Source organism: Anthonomus grandis, chromosome 10, assembly GCF_022605725.1.
Source record: "Anthonomus grandis grandis chromosome 10, icAntGran1.3, whole genome shotgun sequence".
Classification (NCBI taxonomy): domain Eukaryota; kingdom Metazoa; phylum Arthropoda; class Insecta; order Coleoptera; family Curculionidae; genus Anthonomus; species Anthonomus grandis.
Genome location: NC_065555.1, coordinates 6,579,978 through 6,602,175, shown reverse-complemented (window position 1 = coordinate 6,602,175; position 22,198 = coordinate 6,579,978). Strand labels below are relative to the sequence as shown.

Genomic DNA, 22,198 nt, shown 5'->3' with positions numbered 1-22,198 from the left:
GTAAAAATTTAAATGAAGATCATCATTTTCATGGTGTTAGGATTTATAAGATTCAAGTTTAAGTTTAGATTTATAAGATTCAAGATTATGAGGATAATAAAACAAATATTTTAAAGTGCATGCATCTATCCCCAGTTAATTGAAAGTTTGTCTCATTTTAGGTGCGGATTAATTTCATTTAAAAATTTTATCGAAATTCTTAAAGAATTACAAAAAAAATCACAGATCTAACGCAACTATCCTTACCTATATGTAACTTTCTATTTTGTATTTTTATTCACATAACCTCTCAAAAACTTTAATCGTTTTGTCTCCTTACAATTGGCACAACTGACCTTTCAGTCAGAGTGACCAACATGGAAAGACCAAACACAATCACGCAAAATGGAGGCATCCTAGTAGTGGTCATTTACTTTTTATTGAATTGGCAGTCCAGGTATATTTATTAAGTTCTTGATAATTACTGGTAAGTTAATAATTTTTAAAAAATACTTTGTTTAAAAAATTAAGGCAAATTATTAAATTCATAAAGGCCCTTCTGCAATATTGAGTTATACAATTGATTGGTTTTACATTTTTTCATCAGGATAAAATCGTTTTTATTTCTAACATTTAATTAGATAAATAACAGTTAATTTACAACATTTAACGTATTATCTATGGAAGTATATGATGTAAATTTATCATAGTTTAGTTTTGAATCTTTTAAAATTCTTGAATTTTGTAGTTCGGCAAATTGTATAAAATAGTTGAACAGAATGCCTATACTATTATACAACAGATGTTTTTTGTATGATGTTAGATATTTACTTATTCTACATATATAACCTATTTTTTTCAAAAATTTCCTCGCAATATAATCTGCATGATTGTATAAGTTTAGATGAGGGTCAACCATTACCTCCAAATATTAAACGCTGCTCTGATATACAATTTTTCCCTTGTTTATCATTACTTTAATACGATTTAGATCGACATTCAGTAATTTTTGTTTTATACTTAATAAACAGAACGCAGATTAAGACGCATTTAGATATACATTACTAAAACATAGCCAGTCAAATATTAGTTTTAGATCCTTATTTATAGCTTCTTGTATGACAGTTAAGTTATTACATTGTAATTTTTCTAAAAATTCGGGTTTTACATAAAATAAACATTACCTGTGATACATCGTTAAAAAGATAATTTTGCAAAGATTTCAAAAATGTAAGAAATCTATATGGTGCCCATAAGAAAAAACAGAATTGATGAAAAGATTGTTTTTTATATTATCACAATGAAATGTAATTCTCTGGAGCAGTTCTTCCCCAGTATCGACTGGGGTGGAATACACCAAGGTTTTGAGGAGACCCCATAGATAAAAATCTAATAGCGTTAGATCGGGAGACCGAGGAGGCCAAGCAACAGGTCCTCCTCTACCTATCCAACGGTTTTCAAAAGTATTATTTAAGTGGTGTCTGACAGCAAGGCTGAAATGGGGTGGGGCTCCATCATGCATAAAATACATATCTCGGCGGGTTGCAAGGGGCAAATCTTCTAATCAATCTGGAAGATTGTTCTGGAGGAACTCCAAATAAAGTTCTCCGTTTAAACGTGGTGGCAGTTCAAATGGCCCAATCAAAAAATTGCCAATAATTCCTGCCCAGATATTTATTGATTGCAATTGATGTTGAGGATGAGAAATAATAGTATCACGGGGATTTTCATCAGCCCATACATGCGAGTTATGTAAGTTTTCAATTCCATTTTTGGTAAACCCTGCTTCATCCGTAAAAAGAATCGTGCTGATAAAGTTAGGGTTATTTCGCTGCTGATCTAACAGCCAGTTTGCGAAGTGTATTCTAGGAGCAAAATCTTTGGGCAGTAGTTCATGCACTTTTTGTAAGTGATATGGGTTCAACAGTTGTTCTTGAAGTACCATATATACAATTGTTTTGGACGAATGAAGCTGAGCGGCTAATTTTCAAGTATTAAAATTCTAAAAACACCATAATTTAGCACGAAAAAAGTGGCAATGCAGGAATGAAAATTATTTTAAAATCAAATAAGAAATATGCTCATAAAAAAATAAAATCAATTTTTCTACTCAGCAATTCTCAACTCTCTTATAGATTCGAAAATCCCGATGTTAAGGGTCGAATTTGAAACACCCTGTATCCTGTCTCGTTTTTGAGTTTATTGGACTTTCCAAAAAAATTTTTTTTCTCAATAAATTAAACGTTTTCAATAAAACGCTGGCATACGTACGCAATGAATTTAATTGGACGATCTGTATATGAATTTTTAAAAGTGTAACATGTTAATTTGTTTTCGAGCTATCAGCAACTATTGAGTTATATATATTTTATATAACTGTATATTTTTTTTTCTTAATAGATTTTAGGTTGTCCAAAAAATGGTGAAATAAGTATCCAATCAATTTAAATCGAATTTTTAGAATTCGTAAAATTTGTCTAAACTTTGAGGTTATGTATAATAAAAAATCAAAATGTGGAATGTCTCTTAAAGGCAAAATGTATAAAATTTAATCAAGTTTTCAAAAAAATACAATTTTTAAGTTATGTATCACTCACTTGTTTCTTATTTATTTGAAATAAATTAAAAAAAAATTAGCTTTAAGTGTACTTAACTTGTATATGTACACATATCCCAAAATATATCTAGCCAAATTTCCATTAGATAAAATTCAAAATAAATAAACAATCAACTTTTAGGGACTTCCTAAAATGCAAATAAATTTTAAAAAATGCAGCATTGACCCGGATTTTTAATCATTTTCATTGGGGACGCCCTCATGTAGTTATTCATTTACTTATTTATAGCCATTGCCATTGATAAATACCCCCTGTACTTTAATTATTATTATTATTAAAAAAATCAGCAGTAATTTCATTTATTGTTCTTAAATCAAAAAAAGTGATTAAAAATTATTATAAAATTGGAAACTTACTCCGGGGAAATCTTTGCCCTAATTTAATATGTGCCGGGAAATGCATCCCTTGATTTTGTCCTATATGAGACCTTCCGAGATATGTTCTGGATGTCCCTTAGAAATCAGTGCATCGCTAATATGTTTTAAGGAGATTTTCAAAATAAAAAGATCTCTTTAGTATGCTCATAACTCAAACACAATTTATGTTATATCGCTCAAAAGGTCATTTTTGACGATTTTTTGACGAGTTATAAAATGGGTTCTAAAAATGCGAGATCTCGGCTTCTAGAAGAGGTAGGACTTTTTGGAAAGTCTCGTTGTGATCAGAAGAAGGAAACTAAGAGAAAACCGTAGGAATTTTTCCGATAGTGTCAATGGACGCCGAGATATCAACCTTGAAAGTTTGGGATTTTTCATTTTTCGGGTACATGGATTTTTTTCTATTTTTTAAGTATACTAGCGTCTTATTTTCAACCCTACAATACAAAAACACCAGGCTATAATGGGATCTGAGTAGAAATAAGGGATTGACAGCACTTTGGAAATGCGCAAAACTGTCATATTTTACGATATTTTGAGCCCTCTAAAAATTCGAGATTTCGGCTTCTAAAAGAGCTACGACCTTTTGAAAAGTGTCTTTTTAATCAGATGAATGAAACTAAGAGAAAACGGTTTAAATTTTCCCGATAGGCCTATAGAAGCCAAGTTATCAACCTTCAAACTTTGGGATTTTAATTTTTTTTAAGGCATGGACTTTTTTCATCTTCATTTTGTTTTTGATATCGAACTAACTATACCAGCGTTTTATTTGTTCTACGTATACTACGTCAATAGACTCCTACTTCCTATGAAAACACCGGGTTATTAATGGGGTATGAGTAGAAATATGGGAGTGAGAGCAAAATTCCCAAATTTTTTACGATTTTTTTGAAGCCAAAAATGGGCTCTAAAAGTGCTTCTAGCAGAGCTACGGCCTTATGGAGATGTGGTAATTAACAATAATTTTTGTTATAATAAGTTATTTTTTAATAAAAGCCACAGAATTTCGATAATATTACACTGTAAAAAATGGCTTTGTATTTTTTACCACAATGTTGCGACGCCCTTTTTATATTACAAATTGTAGTAAATTTTGTTTTATTTATAGCAAGAAGTGTATTATTATTTATTGTTATAATTATTTGTAGCAAACAACACTATTTACTATTTGCTTTATTTGACAGGAGGAAAGCACGTTTTAAAAGAATTTTGAACAATTTAAAAATCTTATAATAATCAATATGTTACATTTAAAATAGGTTTTTTACTATAGCAAACAAGTGGAAAAAACTAAATATTTCTCTACTTATATATTTAAATTTGTACAAATTATTCGATACATATATTTCATTGGTAGTTTTTTTGATAAGATTGATAAGATTTCTTTTCTATTTGAGTCATTATTTATGAACTATTACGTAGAGGAAGGTGTCCTAAAATGACATAGCGGTATTTATTCTCCAACTGCTGGCATCTAGTCAATAGTTTGCTTGCATGTCACAAACCAAGACCAGATATCATGTGGGCACTCTATTTGTTTTACGTTTATGATATGTAGAAGATAACCTCAAAAAATTATTTTTAGCGGTGTAGAAATTTTGCATGTGCTGTTTTGAAAGTTGTGCTGATTTAAAATTAAAACCAGGGTTAGTATTTAAATGTAAGTGTATACTTCAGATTCACGTGCGCGGAAATGTCGTTTAATGTGAAATAATATTATTCTGCATTAACAAAGGACTATCTGTTACTGCGGGTAAAACGACACAGATAGGCATGAAGGTAAAATGGCATACTATGTCATTTTACAAACAAACATCAAATTAATTTAAATTTAATAAATATTGTATTTTTTGTTTATTTTTAGCTACATTATGGGGGGAAAACGTGAAAGAACATCAACTAGACAATCGTGAGAGTTAGTTGAGCATATACTATTACTTGAGTCTAGATTGTTCAGGATAACAACAACAGATCTATAGAAACTTGCGTATGAGTTTGCCACTAAAAATGGCATTCCAAATAGATTTAAAGATCGTAGCACTGGACCAGAGTGGCTGAGAGGTTTTCGTATGCGACATCCTGAAATATCTCTAAGGCAGCCTGAAGCTGTGTCTGCGGCTAAAGCCATGGCATTTAATAGGCCATAAGTGCAAAATTTTTTTAATACGTTGGAAAATACCATAAAAAAAGAAAAAAAATTTTTGCATCGGATTTACAATATGGACGAAAGTGGTTTGTCCACAGTGCAAAGGCCTTCAAAAACGTTTGCCAAAACTAGAAGAAAACAAGTAGGATCATTAACCAGTGCTGAAAGAGGTCAGCATGTAACATGTGTTTGCTGCATGAATAGTGTAGGTAATTTTATGCCACCTGCTTTGATTTTCCCTAGGAAAAATAGAAAGGAGGAACTTTTAGATGCTTTACCTCCAGGTTCTTTGGGATTATTTAACGAGACTGGATGGATGACATCTGATTCCTTTGCTTTGTGGTTAAAGCATTTTCAGACTTTTGTTAAAGCTTCTCCCGACTCAAAAGTATTATTACTTCTGGATGGGCACACTAGCCACAAATAATTAAATGCCTTGACGTTTGCCAGAAGAAATGGAATAATCCCCTGGATGTCAGCTTCTATGGTCCACTAAAGACATTTTATAACCAGAAATGTGCACTTTGGTTGAAAAACCATCCAGGGAGAGTAATAACACTACATCAAATTGGTGAACTATTTACGTCCGCTTACGGAAAAGCAGCTACAATTAAAAATGCCACAAGCGCATTTTTAAATACGGGAATTTATCCATTTAATCCACATATTTTCCCAGACGAGTTTTTTGAGCCGGCTGAGACAACAAATAGATTATTAGAACCGACCATTTAAGAGGGAGCATCCCATCGCCCAGAACAACCATCAACAAGCAATGAAATAACAGTAATTGGTGTTACAGAAGAAGCAATGCGACAAAAACAAGGCAAAAGTGTCGAAAATATGAAGAAAATGAACCGAGAGGTGATCAGACAGAAAGCAATATAAAACAAAATCAACCATTAAGGAAAAGGTTGTCTCTACAGGAAATTTCGCCAGTGCCTGTAGCAAGAGGAACCAAAAAAAGGAAGACCAGACAAACTATAACCGGAGTCTTAACAACTACTCCGAATTTAGAAGAGTTAAAGCTAAAGAAGAAAAGAAATTGCGAAAAAATGTGCGTCAATTTAAAAAGAACCTTTCAGGTGAGACAAGTTTTGTTGCACGAAGCGAAAGTGAAGAAGATCCTTTTGCAGCCGAAGATTATGAGGATGAAGTGGCATGCCTGTATTGCAACAATCTATTCAAAAATTCTCGATCCAGGGAGTCTTGGATTAGTTGTATGAAGTGCCACAATTGGGCACATTGCGAATATGCTGGAGTTTCTCCAAAAGTCAAAAAGTTTATTTGCAAGATTTGCTAAGACTAATTCCTTATTAGCTTACTTTCTTTAACTATATTTTATGAGTTGTATTTGTGTTATCACTTGTTTTAAGTATATGTCATTTTATACCCCACGACTGTGTCATTTTACAATATACATGTTTGTAAAGCGACATAGTGTAACGTTTTTTAAAATGCATTTTCTTACAAGTTTTAAATAGAGTTGAAATATTTTTGTTTATGTTTGTCAACAAAGTTTATTTAAAGCCACGTGGTGTATTATTTTGAGTTAATTATTTTAAATGGTTTTTGCATAAACAATGGTTTTTACATAAACATAAATAATAATTGTAATAAATACTTATTGTTTCCTCTAGCATTTATGTAAGAAGAAACTGAAAGTTATAAACACCAGTAGTTCTTAATTTTAATTATTAACGCTGAAATACAATGAAAAAATGTAGGTTATGAAAATAAAATTTAAAGGATTCAAATAAAAAAAATTAAACAGAAACCATAAGGCCAATTTAACGAAAACCGAAAAATTAATTTTTAAAAATTAAAGAAGAAAAAATATAATAACTAAATTAGGATCCCTTATTCAAACACTTGTATTGTTTATTAAATTTCCTATTCTTATGATTGTCTATCAGCCTTTACACTTCAAGCAGCTGAACATAATTTATCTTATAGTAATTTACATTCTTATTAGTATACACAGGTTATTTTGAGAAAGTCTGGAAGATATGAACATGGAATTCTTGAAAGAATTCAAAATTTGATTAATATTGGTCCTAGAGTGAAGATTTAGACGTCAGTATGCCTTGTAATATTATTGATTCACCAGTCAGTAAAAAGAATGTAAGTAAGTGCAGCATTGTAGTGTTTTAAAGAGTCATGCATAACGCTCTGTTAGAGATAAGTAAGAAAAGATGTATATATAGAAATCTCCAATTTTAGACCTTGAGTAATATAGCAGCACCATCAGTTATGTTAGTAATATTAATGAAATTGCAAAAGATAGAGACTAAGAGTATTGTTCAAAGTTCTAAATCAAAAACTCCAAGTAAGTAAATAAATTCTTGATCATTTCAACTGAAAAGAAATCGATCAATGGCACGAATCTGAAATCTGGAAAATGATCCGGCAAGGAAAAGGAGTTCCTACGAAACAATTTAGTGGCTCTAATAATAATAAATTTTTGTGTTTCATTAACTCAAGCAAGTAGGTTTGTGCAATTAGCTTTCAGAAAATCATGTTATTTTTTAACATGACAGGCCAGAGATTTTTTTTGCCAGTTTATAAATAAATAGTCGAATTTCAAGCAATTTGTAGGTTTTATATGCATTAAAATATTTTTTCTAGACAGTAATGACTATGATGAGAGTGAATTTGTCTTGTGGCTCTCGAATAATAGCGAACCCGAATAATAATGATGAATGAGAAATATAATGTCTTACAAATAGTAAACTTTCTTCTCATAAGATGTGGCATCAGACTTTTCAATATTGTTTGAAATTTTTCTATCTATGATTGTTTAATTTTGTAACAGTATCTCGTACTTTTAATATATCAGATTTCTCGATACATTATGTAAAATTTGTTACCAAATTGAAACACTTTAAATCACAATTTTAAGGGCATTTCAATTATAATTTTATAGAAATTGCTTTAATAATTTATTACCGTCCCTATTTGTACTTTTTTTTATAAGGAAAATTTCTCTAACTATAGTATTTAAATCTTACACATTTGTTTCAGTGTATTCAATTTTCATATAAAATTCCTTGATACTATTCTAGCTTTTGGAAGAAAATAGCCTTACAGATTTGAATTTTCTTCTGACTTTCTTATGGCAAATAGGGATATTTATTGAATATTTTTTTTTTATATTTGTCTAGTATAAAACAAAAAAATTATAATAACTTCTTTCCTGTTCATTTTTTAAATAAAACATAAGCAAACTTTTAATATTGTTTTAGCTGGTGCATCTATTGCAAAATCATTTTTTATTAAATAGACACTTTAAGGTACCGGGTATTTTTTTTACTTTTACAACCGAAAAAAAGATCCACCTTACACCCGTCTTATCCGAACCTCAAAACCACCTTAACTAAGACACGTTTCACCTCAAAAAAAAAATTGACAGTCGGCACAAAAATTTAAATTAATTTGAAAAAAAAAATCACCGACACGCACCAAATAACATGACACACACCGAAACGCATTCGAACGACGATGTTTATGTTACCACAAAAGGTTATAGTCTACATGGTTCGGTGGACGTATAGAGTAGCAAAAGAGGAAAATCCCTCCCTGTTCCCCTCCCCCCTTCCATTTTTGCTTTTCCCCACTCGTTTTCCCGCTTTGGAAAATCCGTTCGTTCGCGATAATCTCGTCTAATAAACTCGACGAGGCAGGAACATGTCGCCACAATTTTCACACATTAGAATAACTTATAAATTATGTCATGTGGACATTTTTAAGAATATTCTGTGTACCATTTCAAGCTCGATTTTCTTAAAATCTATGGGTAATTTTGGATTTTTTATTTTTGTCATGGATGCTGTATTAAAAATTAGAATTAAAAGTGTTTTATATATATTTGACAAAAATGAACAGGAAGGGAGCTATTGGCGTTTTTTTTGGGGTTTTGAATAAAACTGACTAGAAATTTTCAACGTTTTTAAAAGTGGTCTAAACTAAAAAAAATTTTTGCCGTATATTGGCCATGAGGAAAGAAATAAAAAAGTATTATAACAAAAAGCTCTATTTTCCACAGGAAAACCAGGAAAAATTAATATTCACAATAATTATATTTCTCAAAAAAGTATCTCATTTCTATGAAAAATTTAATTTTACTAGATTTTATAAAGAAATAGCTTTAACAAAAGTTATTTGCAATAATAAGGTCTTTATTTAGAAATCCAAATATTGCTTATATTCTCCATACAGTGGGAGAAAACCTAAAAAAAGCTCTTTTCAAAAAAAGTCAATTTTCTCAAAAAGTGTGAAAAATTTTAATTTTTTTATTTTTGCAGCAAATGCCTTTTTTAAGGCTTAAATTAAAAGTATTTTAGACATTTTTTCCAAAAATACCTAAGAAAGAAGTTATGAAGCATTTTTTTGATTTTTGACCAAAACCCTAGAAAGGTCTTCAGGATGTTTTTCTTTTAATCACAAGTAATTTTTTAATGGAAGTTCTATGGATTTTTTAAAAATTTCTTGTATAGAAGTTATTGGGAATAATGAATGTATTTAAAAAAAATGATTTTATTCCCCATACAGTGGGAGAAAATTCAGAAAAATATTTGTTTCAAAAAAGTCAATTTTCTCAAAATGTATAAAAAATTTTGAAATTTTTATTTTTGTAGTAGATGCCTTTTTTAAGGCTTAAATTACAAGTATTCTTTACATTTTTTTTAAAAACCCTCAAAAAAAAAGTTATTGGTATTTTTCTATTTTTGGCCAAAAACCGAGAAAACTTCAGGATTTTTTGTTTTAAATCACATTTATTTTATTTATAGACGTTCCATAGCTTTAATTAAAAAGCAGTTTATACAAAAGTGACTTGAAATAATTAAGTCTATATGAAAAAAAATTATTTTTGATTTTATTCCCTCATTACAGTGAGAGAAAATCTCGAGAAACTTCGTTTCAAAAAAAGTTAATTTTCTTAAAACGTATGCGAAATTTCGAGATTTTTATTTTTGCAAAAGATGCCTCCTCTAAGCCTTAAATTAAATTTATTCTAGATATTTTTGCCAAAACTACCCATGAAAGAAGTTATTGTAATTTTTTCGATTTTTGACCAAAGGTGAAAGCACCTTGATCATGGATTTCTCTTTGAAAAAAGACATTTAATTTTTTTATAGGGGTTTGCAAAAGTTGTTTCGAATAATAAGCGCTATAACAAAAAAAAATTATTTTGGTTCTATTTCCCATACAGTGGGAGAAAATTCAAAAAGGCTCTTTGCTAAAAAGAGAGATTTTATCATAAAACCTATAAGAAATTTAATGAAATTGTTTTTTGTAATGAATGTCTCATCTAAGACTAAAAATAAAAGCGGAATTAAGTTATTGAGAATTTTTTCGGTTTTGGCCAAACCTGACCTGAAACCTGCAATTTGCAAAATTTTTAAAACTTATCGGAATTAAAAAAAAATTGTTGTATATTGGTTATATAAAAAGAAATAAAAAAGTTCTATAACAAAAGTCTGTATTACTTTCTGCAAGTCTGTATTAATTTACTGGGAGTTGGTCGCCGACCATGGCGACGATCGCAGGTTTAGGCGAGAGCGACGGTGTTTTTAATTGCTTTGTGTGCAAATTGGGTTTTGATGATGTAAAATCAGTGATCGAGTGTTCCGTATGTAAAAAGTTTTATCACGGAAAATGTAAAAATATTGATTTGCGGTGTTTCCATACGAGAAAGGGTTCGTGGAAATGTAAGGCATGTTCTGAAGCTCTAGGACAAGAGGTCAACAAGCCCGAAAGATCGAGAAAGAGAAGCCGTGTTGAAGATGTGTACGTGGATCAAAATATTATTGATATGATGAATTCAACACTGGAACTCTTAGTCAATAAAGCGAATGAATTAAGCCGAAAAGTTGATCAACTAATTGCTGAGAATAAAAGCCTGCGAGAAGAAATATCTGGCTTAAAAGAGAGCAAGCCCGAAAATGGTTCTATTTTGCAAACTCAACTAGATGCTATAATTGTTGTCAATTCGGCCATTTCAGCAAAGAATGTAAACGAAAAAAGTATGTTTCAAGTGTAGTGAAGAACACGATATTAAGGAATGCCAAAATAATTTTAATAAATGTGTAAATTGTATCTTATCAAATAAAAAGTATGGAATGTCTCTAAATGTTGATCACGTCACTTGGGATATAAATCAGTGCGAAACACTGAAGAGGATGGAAAACATGCAAAAAAATAAGTTTTTTAAATAGCAGTTAGATACTGAAATGGCAAAAAATTCATAAATAATTGGCAACCAAAGCTCTTATTCTTATCTGAAACTCATGTTTGTGAGGAAATTGAGCACTGTGAGTTAAAGATCAATGGATATAGAATTGAACAGTGTATCACAAATAATAGAAGAACTGGAGGAGTAATGGTTATAATAAGAAGTGATATTAAATATTCCTTAAAAACTGTAGAGTGCGTGCAAAATTATGTGTGGTGTTTGTCTATCGAATTTTTCTTACGTAGAGTTAGTTACATATCTGTGTACTGTTATGTATCATTCTCCTCAAAAAGGAAAATGCAAAATTTTTGGATTATTTCGGTAGTTACCTCGATCAGGTCACTGTGTTTGAGGGTATCAACATAATAATGGGAGATTTTAATTTTGATTTACTGAACTCTTCGTTTTATGGTGAAAAAATTATATCCCAAATCTATGCAAATGGTTTTTGCTGGAATGGATTACTGATAGTAGCAGAACCCTAATTGATTATATTGTCACGAATGATAAACATATATCTTATAAGGTACACTTAACGCCTAAAATTAGTGACCACTGTATATTGTCTATTTATCCCGAACAAAAATTTAATGAAAATTGTGATATAAAAAAGTATGAAAAATCTAATTTTACGAAATATCTATGGATTTTATAAAGAAATAACTTAAACAAAAGTTGTTTGCAATGACAAGGGCTTTATTTAAAAATCTAAATTTTGCTTTTATTCTCCATAGAGTGGGAGAAAATCGTGAAAAACCTCGTTTCAAAAAAAGCCAATTTTCTCAAAACGTATGCGAAATTTCGAGATTTTTGTTATTGCAAAAGATGCCTCCTTTAATGCTTAAATTAAAAGTATTTCAGACATTTTTGCCAAAACTACCCATGAAAGAGGTAACTGTAATTTTTTTGATTTTTGGCCAAAGGAGAAAGGAGCTGGACCTTGATCAAGGATTTTTCTTTGAAAAAACACTTTTATTTTTTTTATAGGAGTTCTATGGATTTTATATTAAAATGTATTATACAAAAGTTGTTTGGAATAACATTTGCTATACCACAATTTTTTTTTCTTTAATTTTTTCGTTTTTGACCAAAACTGCCTTAAAACTTTGCTAAAATTTTGCAAGATTTTTAAAAGTTTAATATTAGGAATTTAATTTTTTTTTTAATTCTGGTCATGTAAAAATAAATAAAAAAGTCCTATAACAAAAATCTCTATTTTTTATAGGAAAGCCGGCAAAAATCAAAATCTAGAACAATTATTTTTTTCAAAAACGTATCTCGTTTTCACGAAAAATCACAATTTACGGAAAAACTATGACGTTTATAAAAATATAATAAATATAAAACTTGTTTGCAATCCTCTATCCAGAAATCAAAATTTTGTTCTTATTCCTGAAACAGTGGAAGAAAATCCCGAAAAATCTCTTTTCCAAAGAAGCCAATTTTCTCAAAAGCATGAAAAAATAAAACATTTTTATTTTTGCAAAAGATGCCTTATTCAAGTTTAAAATTAAAAGTACTTTATATATTTTTCCCGAAAATGCCAACAAAAGAAGTTATTGCCATAAGTGCCATACAGTGGGTCAAAACCCGAAAACCTTTTTCCAAGACAATCCAATTTCCTATTCAAATCTATAATTTCTTCTTTCTACATTAAACCCCTTTTTTCTCTTCCAAACAAGAACTTTACTCTCCCAAGAACAATCTCTGACAGGGAATTCTATAAAACTTTACGATCCTTTTTTACCATTAATTACCGATACGTCCTTGGCTCTCCCTCCCCCATAGGAACATTCATTTTGTCGTAATAAAGGGTCATAAAACGTAGCAAGGAGCCAATAGTTTTCTAATATTCAATGTCGCTGTCCTGCTGTTAACGGCTTTTAAAGCCCAGCGGTCCGCCAGCCTCCCCCGTTGTGCCCTTTAAGGGTAAAAACCCCTTTAAAAACCCTCGTAATGTGAAATATTTTTAATTTTAACCGGGATATTGATGTTCCCAAAATAGATTTTGGAGGATGGACATGTTCTTCATATGTTCTTAGAAGGCTTTTATGTGGTTTAGAGGGTGTTTTTTTGTTTTGTTTTTATATGGTTATCAGGATTTTCTACCACTGTCTGGTTTAAATGTCAAGAGCTTCATTATAGGGCGTTTTTGGAAAAAATTTCTAAAATGCTTTTATTTGAGGCTTTAAGGGAGGCAGCTATTGCAAAAAAAATATTTTGAAATTTACTATAGGTTTTGAGAAAATGCGTTTTTTAAAAAAAAGTTTTTTAGAATTTTCTCCCACTGTATGAGGAAATAAAATTTGAAAAAATAGTTCTGGATTTAGGGTTCATTATTTTAAACAACTTTTGTATAAGTGATTTTTTTATTAAGTGCATAGAATTTCTATAGAAAAATTAAATGTGATTTTAAAAAAACATCCTGAAGAGATTTCGAGCAAAAATCAAATAACTTCCTTCCTGGGCGTTTTTCGTAAAAATATGTAAAATACTTTTAGTTTGAGTCTTAAGGCAGGTACCTAGTGCAAAAATAAAACCCTTAAAATTTCCCATACATTCTAAGAAAATTGACTTTTTTGGAGAAAAAGTTTTTGAGGATTTTCTCCCACTGTGTGGGAACTAAAATTAACATTTTAATAATAATTTTATAATGTAAATAACATTTATATAGGCCATTTTTTAAATAAACATGTAGATGTTCTATAAAAAAATTAAATGGGATTAAAAAAATAAAATCCTGAAGAGCTTTCTCGGTTTTTCGGCCAAAAATCAGAAAAATGCCAATAACTTCTTTCTTGAAGGCTTTTAGGCAAAATGTGTAAAATGCTTTTGGCTTAAGCCTTAAAGGAGGCTTCTACTGCAAAAATAAAAATATTAAAATTTTCCATATATTTTGAGAAAATTTACTTTAAAAAAAAATTGTTTTTCAAGAGTTTCTCCCACTGTATGGGGAATAAAATGAAAATGTTTATTTCTTAGAATGGGATTAATAATTATAAACAACTTTTCTAAAAGCCATTTTTTTATTAAACCTATAGATTTTTTATAAAAAATCTCCAGTTTTTTTCATTTTTGGCCAAAAATCCAAAAAAAATACCATATCTTCTTTTTTGATCGTTTTTTGAAAAAATATGTAAAATACTTTTAATTTTGCTTTTAAATTTTACATAAATTGCAAAAATAAAAATGTAAATTTTCCTTATATATTTTGAGAAAATTGAGTATTTTAGAAAGAGTTTTTTCAGGATTTTTCCCACTGTATGGGGATTATAATTGATGTTTTTTTATATAAGATTTTTAATATAAGATTCATTATTCCCAACAACTTTTGTTTATGCCTTTTTCTTATTAAATTTATAGAAATTATTCCTATAAAAAAATTAAGTGATTTAAAAAAAAAGTTTTAAATCCTGAAGGGGTTTTTGGTAAAAAATCACAAAAATGCCAATAACTTCTCTCTTAAAGGTTTTTGGAAAAAATGTCTAGAATACTTTTAATTTAAGCCTTAAAGGAAGCATCTACTGCAAAAATAAAAATTTTAAAATTTCTCATACTTTTTGAGAAAATTAACTTTTCTGAAACGAGGTTCTTCAGGATTTTCTCCCACTGTATGGGGAATAAAAGCAACAAAATTTTTTTTGGATATAGAATTCATTAATCCAAGCAACTTTAAAATAAGCCGTTTTTTCACTAAAGCCATAGAATTAAATATAATTTGATTTTTTATAGGAGTCTATAGCTTTAAAAAAATACCATGAGCTTTTTGTGCCCAAAATTCAAATAAATGTTAATAACTTCTTCTTCTTCGTTTTTGGAAAAAATATGTAAAATACTTTTAATTTTATTATTAGATTTTACATCCATCACAAGAATAAAAACGTTAAATTTCTTGATAGATTTTGATAAAATCGACTTTTTTGGATGAGAGGTTTTCTCGATTTTCTCCCACTGTATGGAAAATAAGATGAAAATTTTAATTTATTTATACAAATCTCATTATTTTAAACAACTTTAGTACAAGTCATTTTTCTATTAGACTCTTATAGAGATATTAAATATTGTTTTAATAAATAAAATCCATCAGGTCCCAGCTTTTGCTCATCTTTGGGCAAAAATCAAAAAAATGCCCATATCTTCTTTCTCAAGCGTTTTTCAAAAAAATATGTTGATACTTTTAATTTTCTTATCAAGTTTTACATCCACTGCAAGAATAAAAAAGTTAAAAATTTTTGTGGATTTTAAGAAAATTGACTTTTAAAAAAAAAAGGTTTTTTCGATTTTCTCTCACTGTATGGGAAATAATTTAAAAATTCTTATTTCTTTATAGAGATCCGATTATTCCAAATAATTTTTGTAAAAACCATTTTTCTCTCAAACTCACAGCACTCTTATAAAAAAATTAAGTGTGATTTGTCAAACAAAAATCCATAATGATTTCCCAGTTTTCCTCACATTTGGTCAATATTCATGAAGATGACCATATCTTCTTTCTCGATAGTTTTTCGAAAAAATATGTAAAATACTTTTAATTTTATTTTTAAAATGTATATCTATTGAAAAAATAAAAACCACAAAGTTGTTTATAGATATTGATAAAATCTACTTTTTTGGATAAGAGGCTTTCCCAATTTTCTCCCACTGTATTGAAAATACAATAGAAATTTTTATTTTTTTATAGAGATCTGATTATTCTTAATAAATTTTGTATAAGTCATGTTTCTGTCAAATTCATAAATTCCCTATAAAATAAAAAAAAAATCCTGGATTATCCCCCATTATTTTAATCCCCCATTAATTTATGCATTCTTTTTTTAATCCCTTAGCAGACACTTTAAATCAATACATAGCAAAAAACAATGGTCGAAACCCAATCCATCACCTCTTATCATATTCTAAGAACATTCTTACAACATAACCATCAAGTACTCACATGAATCTGCAACAGGATCTTATTGAAGGCCCATAACCAACGCGCGTGCGCCGTCACCTTTTCCTTCGCCTCTTCCGCTTCGTACTGCCCCTTCTTGGGATCTTCCGGAAGTACTTCCGGGATGCGCTCTTCCGAAATCTGATCCTGGAAATCCACGTCCTGGACCGTCACCTCCGGCACGATACCTCCCGATTGTCTTAGGGACCCGTGACGTTGAATAACTATGAGAATAAATGCCTGTTAACTAATTCGCGAATTGCTCACAGAACCTCGTCACCATTATAACAAAATCAAGCTTATCGATTCCAGAGGACTCGATAATCCAGACTTTCAAAACAGTTACGAGAGATGGCGGTGTCGCCTTTAAGAAACACTTGAATCAATAAAAAAATAAATCGATCCTACCGCCTCCGTCCAGTCCGGAGATTTTCTGGTAAGTATCCTCGTATCCGGGATATCCGGCGTCCGAAAGTTTCCTGGAAGGAGGGTCGCTGGACCGTCTGTTCTGCGGTAAAGAGGTTCTTTGCTGTAAGGAGGGATGGTAGGGATCGACCACGGTGATCTGTGAGGAGCCACGCCTTAAACTGGCCACCTCCTCTTCGCCGTATATGTCTTGAGGTGGTGAGGAGTCTTGTGGAATGGTGGGCTTAGGAGGAATTTCTGCCAAAAAAAAAACGTTATATTTCCGTTAGAACTCACTAAATACTCAAGGTACCTCCACTAATGTCCTCCTCAATGTAACTCTCGACACTTTCCTGGGCCTCCAGGTACGGATCCTCGTCGTATTCGCTGAATTGTTCTATTAGCGGTCCTCGATTGTAGTTGGAGGTGATGATTTCTTTCGGTTGGTAGTCCTGAAGGTCCTTTTCTGGATCGTAGAGGGTGTTTTGGACCGGTTGGTAACCGTTCACCTAAAAAGTTTGTGGATTAGAGTTGAAGAGCGTTTTCCATATTGTCTTTCCTGGTGGTTTTCTGGCATTAAGTTTTTTGAAATTATTTTTTTTTATGGAAAATCTACGGGTTTATTGAAAAAATGGTTTAGACAAAAGTTGTTTGGAAAAATGAGTTTTCCTTATAAGAGGAAAAATTTGGATTTTATACTTGATGCGCTGGGAGAAAATCGTGAATATTTTTTCTCAAAAAAGTCAATTTTTTCAAAATGTATGGGAAATTAGGAAATTTTTATTGATGCAGTGGGTGCCTTTTTTAAAAATAAAATTACAAGTTGAAAAATTGCCAGGAAGTAGGTTATTGAAATTTTTTTGATTTTTGGCTAAAACTGAGAAAAGCGCTCCTCAAAGGTTTGACCATGTAACAAAAAACCCCAATAGTGTGTTTTTTATTGGTTTTTGGAAAAACAGTGTAACTTACTTTTTGCTTAAATATAACAAATACACCCAGTACATAAGTAGAAATCTCCAAATTTCCAATGCAATTCCAGAAAATTGTCTTTTCTGGATTAGAAGTTTTTCCATATTTTCTCGCACTGTATAGGCAACAAAATTGTAAAAATATCTTCCGATAATGATCTTTGTTATTCCAAACAATTTTTGTATAAAAAAAAAACAAATGTTTTTCAAAAAAATCCCCTTCAATTTCTGATCAAAAAGCAAAAAACGTCAATAATTCCTTTGCAGTTAGTTTTTGAAAAAAAAGTGCCAAATACTTTTTTATTAGGATTAATAAAATACATCCAATACATAACTTAGAATTTCAAATTTTTTATTGAATTTTCAGAAAGAGACCGTTTCTGGATAAGTGGTTTTTCTAGAATTTCTCCCACTGTACAGAAAATAAAATTCAAAAAATTTCTTGCAGTGATAGTTCTTACGATTTCAAAATCACTATTTATAGGATTGAATGATGGCTGCAGCGGCCTCTAAAATTCCGAAACTTTTTTTTTTTCATCGTATTTTCAATTTTCATAGCAGGTAATATTCAAGATGCCAAGATAGTCGAACTTCGACTCTTCGTGGTAATGCCAATTTTTTACCGTACTTTTCAACGAGTTGTGATTTCGCAGTAACATCGTCAGGAACAAAATCTGTACATACCTTTTTCAGGTCAAATAACGTAAACTGACAGTCATTACGGTTTTTGATGTAATGAAAAATGTCTTCCATTGCTGAACAGATCCTTATATCTTGAGGTTTCTCATACTTTTGGAATCATAAAGGAGTAATCCAATTAAATGTCGATGTGAAGGCCTGCTTGATTTTTCACCGACGACTCATAGGAATTTGTTTTTAATGTTCTTCAGAACACTCCATTGTATATAAACAATTCTTATCAAATTCAAATTGCTTGCTCTCGGTGGAACGCATTCTTCGCCGAGGAGGCCTAGCAGTGGAGGTACTGGGTTCAGCATCTTGCTCCCTTTTTGCAGCTGTAATGCTACTTATTGTGTATATTCCTTACGATACACCATGTGTAGTTTGATCGAATCGACACTCCGCAAAAATGCAATTTTTCCATCATTTCGGTCGATACTGGCGTCACGTAAGATTTTAATACAGCGCTCGACACAAACAGTCGCTCCGTTTGATAGCGATTTGTCGCAAATAATGCAATTTTCGTCTATTTTTTACTAACTATGTGAATAATATCACGTAAACTGTAATTCACATAATTCAATGTAATTCAATGTAGACTGAAGACTGATCAAATGACGTCAATGTCCCACAGCCAGGTATACCGTGACGCACATACGCCCGTAGAGAAAAAGGGCTAGCTGTGCTCTAGGTCATCAGGGAGAATACCTAAAGAACCCCTACGCTAAATATTCAACTTGAAAACGATTTTAAAATCCGTTTGACTCAAAATTTATGATTTTTGAAAGTTACCAGATTTTGATCATAATTTTCTGCAAATCGGAGGTCTCTACGAAAAAAAACCAATAAACCTTTGTTGTGAGGAATTTCATCCTGAACAAAAAAGGTAATAAATCATTTTATCGTATGTTTTTTCAAAAAAATCCCCGTCAATTTTTGACCAAAAAACGTTAATAATTCCTTTCCTGTTAGTTTTTGAGAAAAAAGTGCAGAATACTTTTTTATTAGGATTTATAAAATACATTCAACACATAAATTAAAATTTCCAAATTTCTATTGAATTTCCTGAATATTACCTTTTCTGGATAATAAATTTTTTCCCGATTTTCTGCCACTGTATGAGAAAACAAAATTAAAAAATGTCTTCTGCTGATAGTTCTTATTATTTCAAACAATATATACATAAACTATTTTTTTTCAGACCTATCAATTTTTTATGAAAAAAATCAAATGTTTAAGAAAAAAATCCCCTTGAATTTTTTAATCAAAAGAAAAAAACGTCGATAATTTATTTTCTATTAGTTTTTGAAAAAAAGATAGTTAGAAGATAGATATAGAAGAAGATAGATAGATATAGAAGATAGATAGAAGTTTAAAACTATTTATATTATTATAGATTTTTAAGTCATTAGGCAATTTATTAAATTCGAGCAAACCTTTATATAGCACGTAATTAAGCATTTGAACGGTGTTACACTTATGAGCTAAAATAAAATCAGTACAATTCCTAGTATTATAATTATGGACATCACGAAATCGCACTAACTTATCACATATATAATTAGGTAAAAGGCCTTTCTTCAACTTAAATATAAATACATTAATATTAAACATAATTCGTTGATGGACGGTCAACATATTTAAGACATTTAACATTATTTTAATAGGAGTATAGCGGTTACATCTCAATATTGTTCTCATTGCCCTATTTTGAATTTTTTTTTTCCAATTGAGAGATTTTATATTGCGGTAAATTATATAAAAGAGTTGAACAAATTTGTAAATGTGGAAGAGCTATAGCATTAAATAACGTTATTTTTGTATTCGTTGATAAGTTTTGTCCCACCCTAATAATGAACCCTACCTTTTTAGCAAACTTTCTCATGATATAATCCGCATGAGCCTGAAAAGTTAAGTTCGAGTCTAAAATTACTCCGAGATATTTAATTTGATCCTCGTAAACTAATTTCTCTCTATCCACACAAACACTTACACTTTCAATTTAAATAGAAGATGTCTTCGACCGTCTACCAAATATACAAAATTTAAAGCTTAACTTATTGTTACAAAGCCAGTCAAACAAATTGCCAAGTTCTATGTTCATGTCGCAAACCATTTGCTGTAGATTTTGACCAACTATATAGAGCATAGTATCATCAGCAAATAAAATAATATTTGATTTTTGAGCCACCCTAACCATATCATTAATGTAAAATAAAAACAATAATGGACCCAGAACAGTACCTTGGGGCACACCGACATCGACATTTACAGTTTCAGACATAGCATTATTAAACTTCACACGTTGTAACCTATTACACAAATAAGACTTTAACCACTTTAAAACGTTCAGCTTAATTCCTATGTGCTCTAACTTACCCAACAATATATCTCTATCAACAGTTTCAAACGCCCTTTTAAAATCCAAAAACACAGCCAACACATATTTACCTGAGTCAATTGCCTTTAAAAAATTATCACAGATATTCAGAAGTACAGATTCACATGAATGACGTTCACGAAAGCCAGACTGGTTAGGAACTATAATTTGGTTGTTATCACAGAACTGCAGTAATTGCTCTTTTACACATACTTCTAAGACCTTTTCATATATAGGAACAGTATTGATAGGACGAAACTCATTAGACAACTTGGTATTTGGCACCTTTGGGACAGGAATAACTGTTGATATCTTCCAGGACTCCGGGAAGCGTATTTACCAACCCCATCCTGACTCGGCGCACCCAGGCCGCCGATCGGAGCCGAATTCATTCGCTCCATACCCCATCCCGTTTCAGTGCGCATCTCCGAATCCCATCCCGACTCAGCACACCGTCGCACCTGTTTATGAAGATGTCGTTTTGCGCGGGAAAAACACTAACTTAATATTATTGTTTTGGTTCATTATTTGCTTGAAGCAACACGTGGCGCTGTATTTATTGCTGTTCGTCGTTTATTTATTAATATTTTATATCTTGAAAATGAAAGAAATTTTGGGGTTTGATAGTGGTTACGTGGTTGTAAAACTGGAGAACGTAGGTGGATCCAGAGAGAAATTTACGGCCAATTTAAGGACCATTTTTAAAGACAATTTCTCCACTATGGGCCAGTTCTCAGAAACAAGCCATTCCAACTGGGTTGTTTGGAAGACATTTCCTCATCCGAGTCGCATCTTATACAAAAAAATATTTAAATGTCAACTTAGTGTCGTTAATAAAGCAAAAAATGTAAAGGAGAAGTGTCGAAAAAGAAATCTTGAGTGATCTGCATCAGTAACTTTAATTGTTAAAAAAATTACCAAAGACACTATTAAAAATGACTACTACCTTAAGGATGGCTTAAATGTAGAAATAAAGGTAAGTTTACTAGGTTTTTACGAGTATATTATTATAACCTAATTTTTACATTTGAAAGATATTATTATTTTTGCTTGATATTTATCCGCAATTCCTTATCTTTTAGATTGACTTCAGGCATAACCATAAAATTAATGTAGCCGAAGCTTCTAGCTACTTAAAAGTTACCGATGACACAAAAAAAAAATTATAGAATACTTAACATGGGAATGGGACCAGCAGCGGCTCACAAATTCCATGAGCTCAGTATAGTTGGAGAAGAAGATTTTGCTGCGGAAATTACCTTTCTAGCAAATTCCCAGATAAATCCAAATTTAAGGCAAATATACACAATGTATGATGAATGGAGGTAAAAAAAGTTTTTTTTGCGTTATTAGTTTTTTACTGTCAATTATTTTGATTTTAGACATATTATACTATAGATTTTAAAATTCTTTGACACATAATTTTTTAAAAATAAGACTTAAGACTGAGGTCTTTTCTAAACTTTAAAGGTTTTTCAAATC

The 22,198-nt window shown here is 30.7% G+C and overlaps 1 protein-coding gene across 5 annotated transcripts in view; it reads right to left on the bottom strand.

Moving 5' to 3' along the window:
• LOC126741325 (protein unc-13 homolog B) overlaps positions 1-22,198 on the bottom strand; it is a 353,601-nt gene that overhangs the window by 234,274 nt on the left and 97,129 nt on the right. For all 5 annotated transcript variants that reach the window (XM_050447729.1, XM_050447724.1, XM_050447728.1 and 2 more), the window contains 3 exons: positions 17,001-17,196; positions 16,691-16,945; positions 16,286-16,506 (listed from right to left, as the gene is read on the bottom strand). In XM_050447729.1, the coding sequence (XP_050303686.1) occupies positions 16,286-16,506; positions 16,691-16,945; positions 17,001-17,196 (672 nt within the window). The remainder of the gene's footprint in view (positions 1-16,285; positions 16,507-16,690; positions 16,946-17,000; positions 17,197-22,198) is intronic.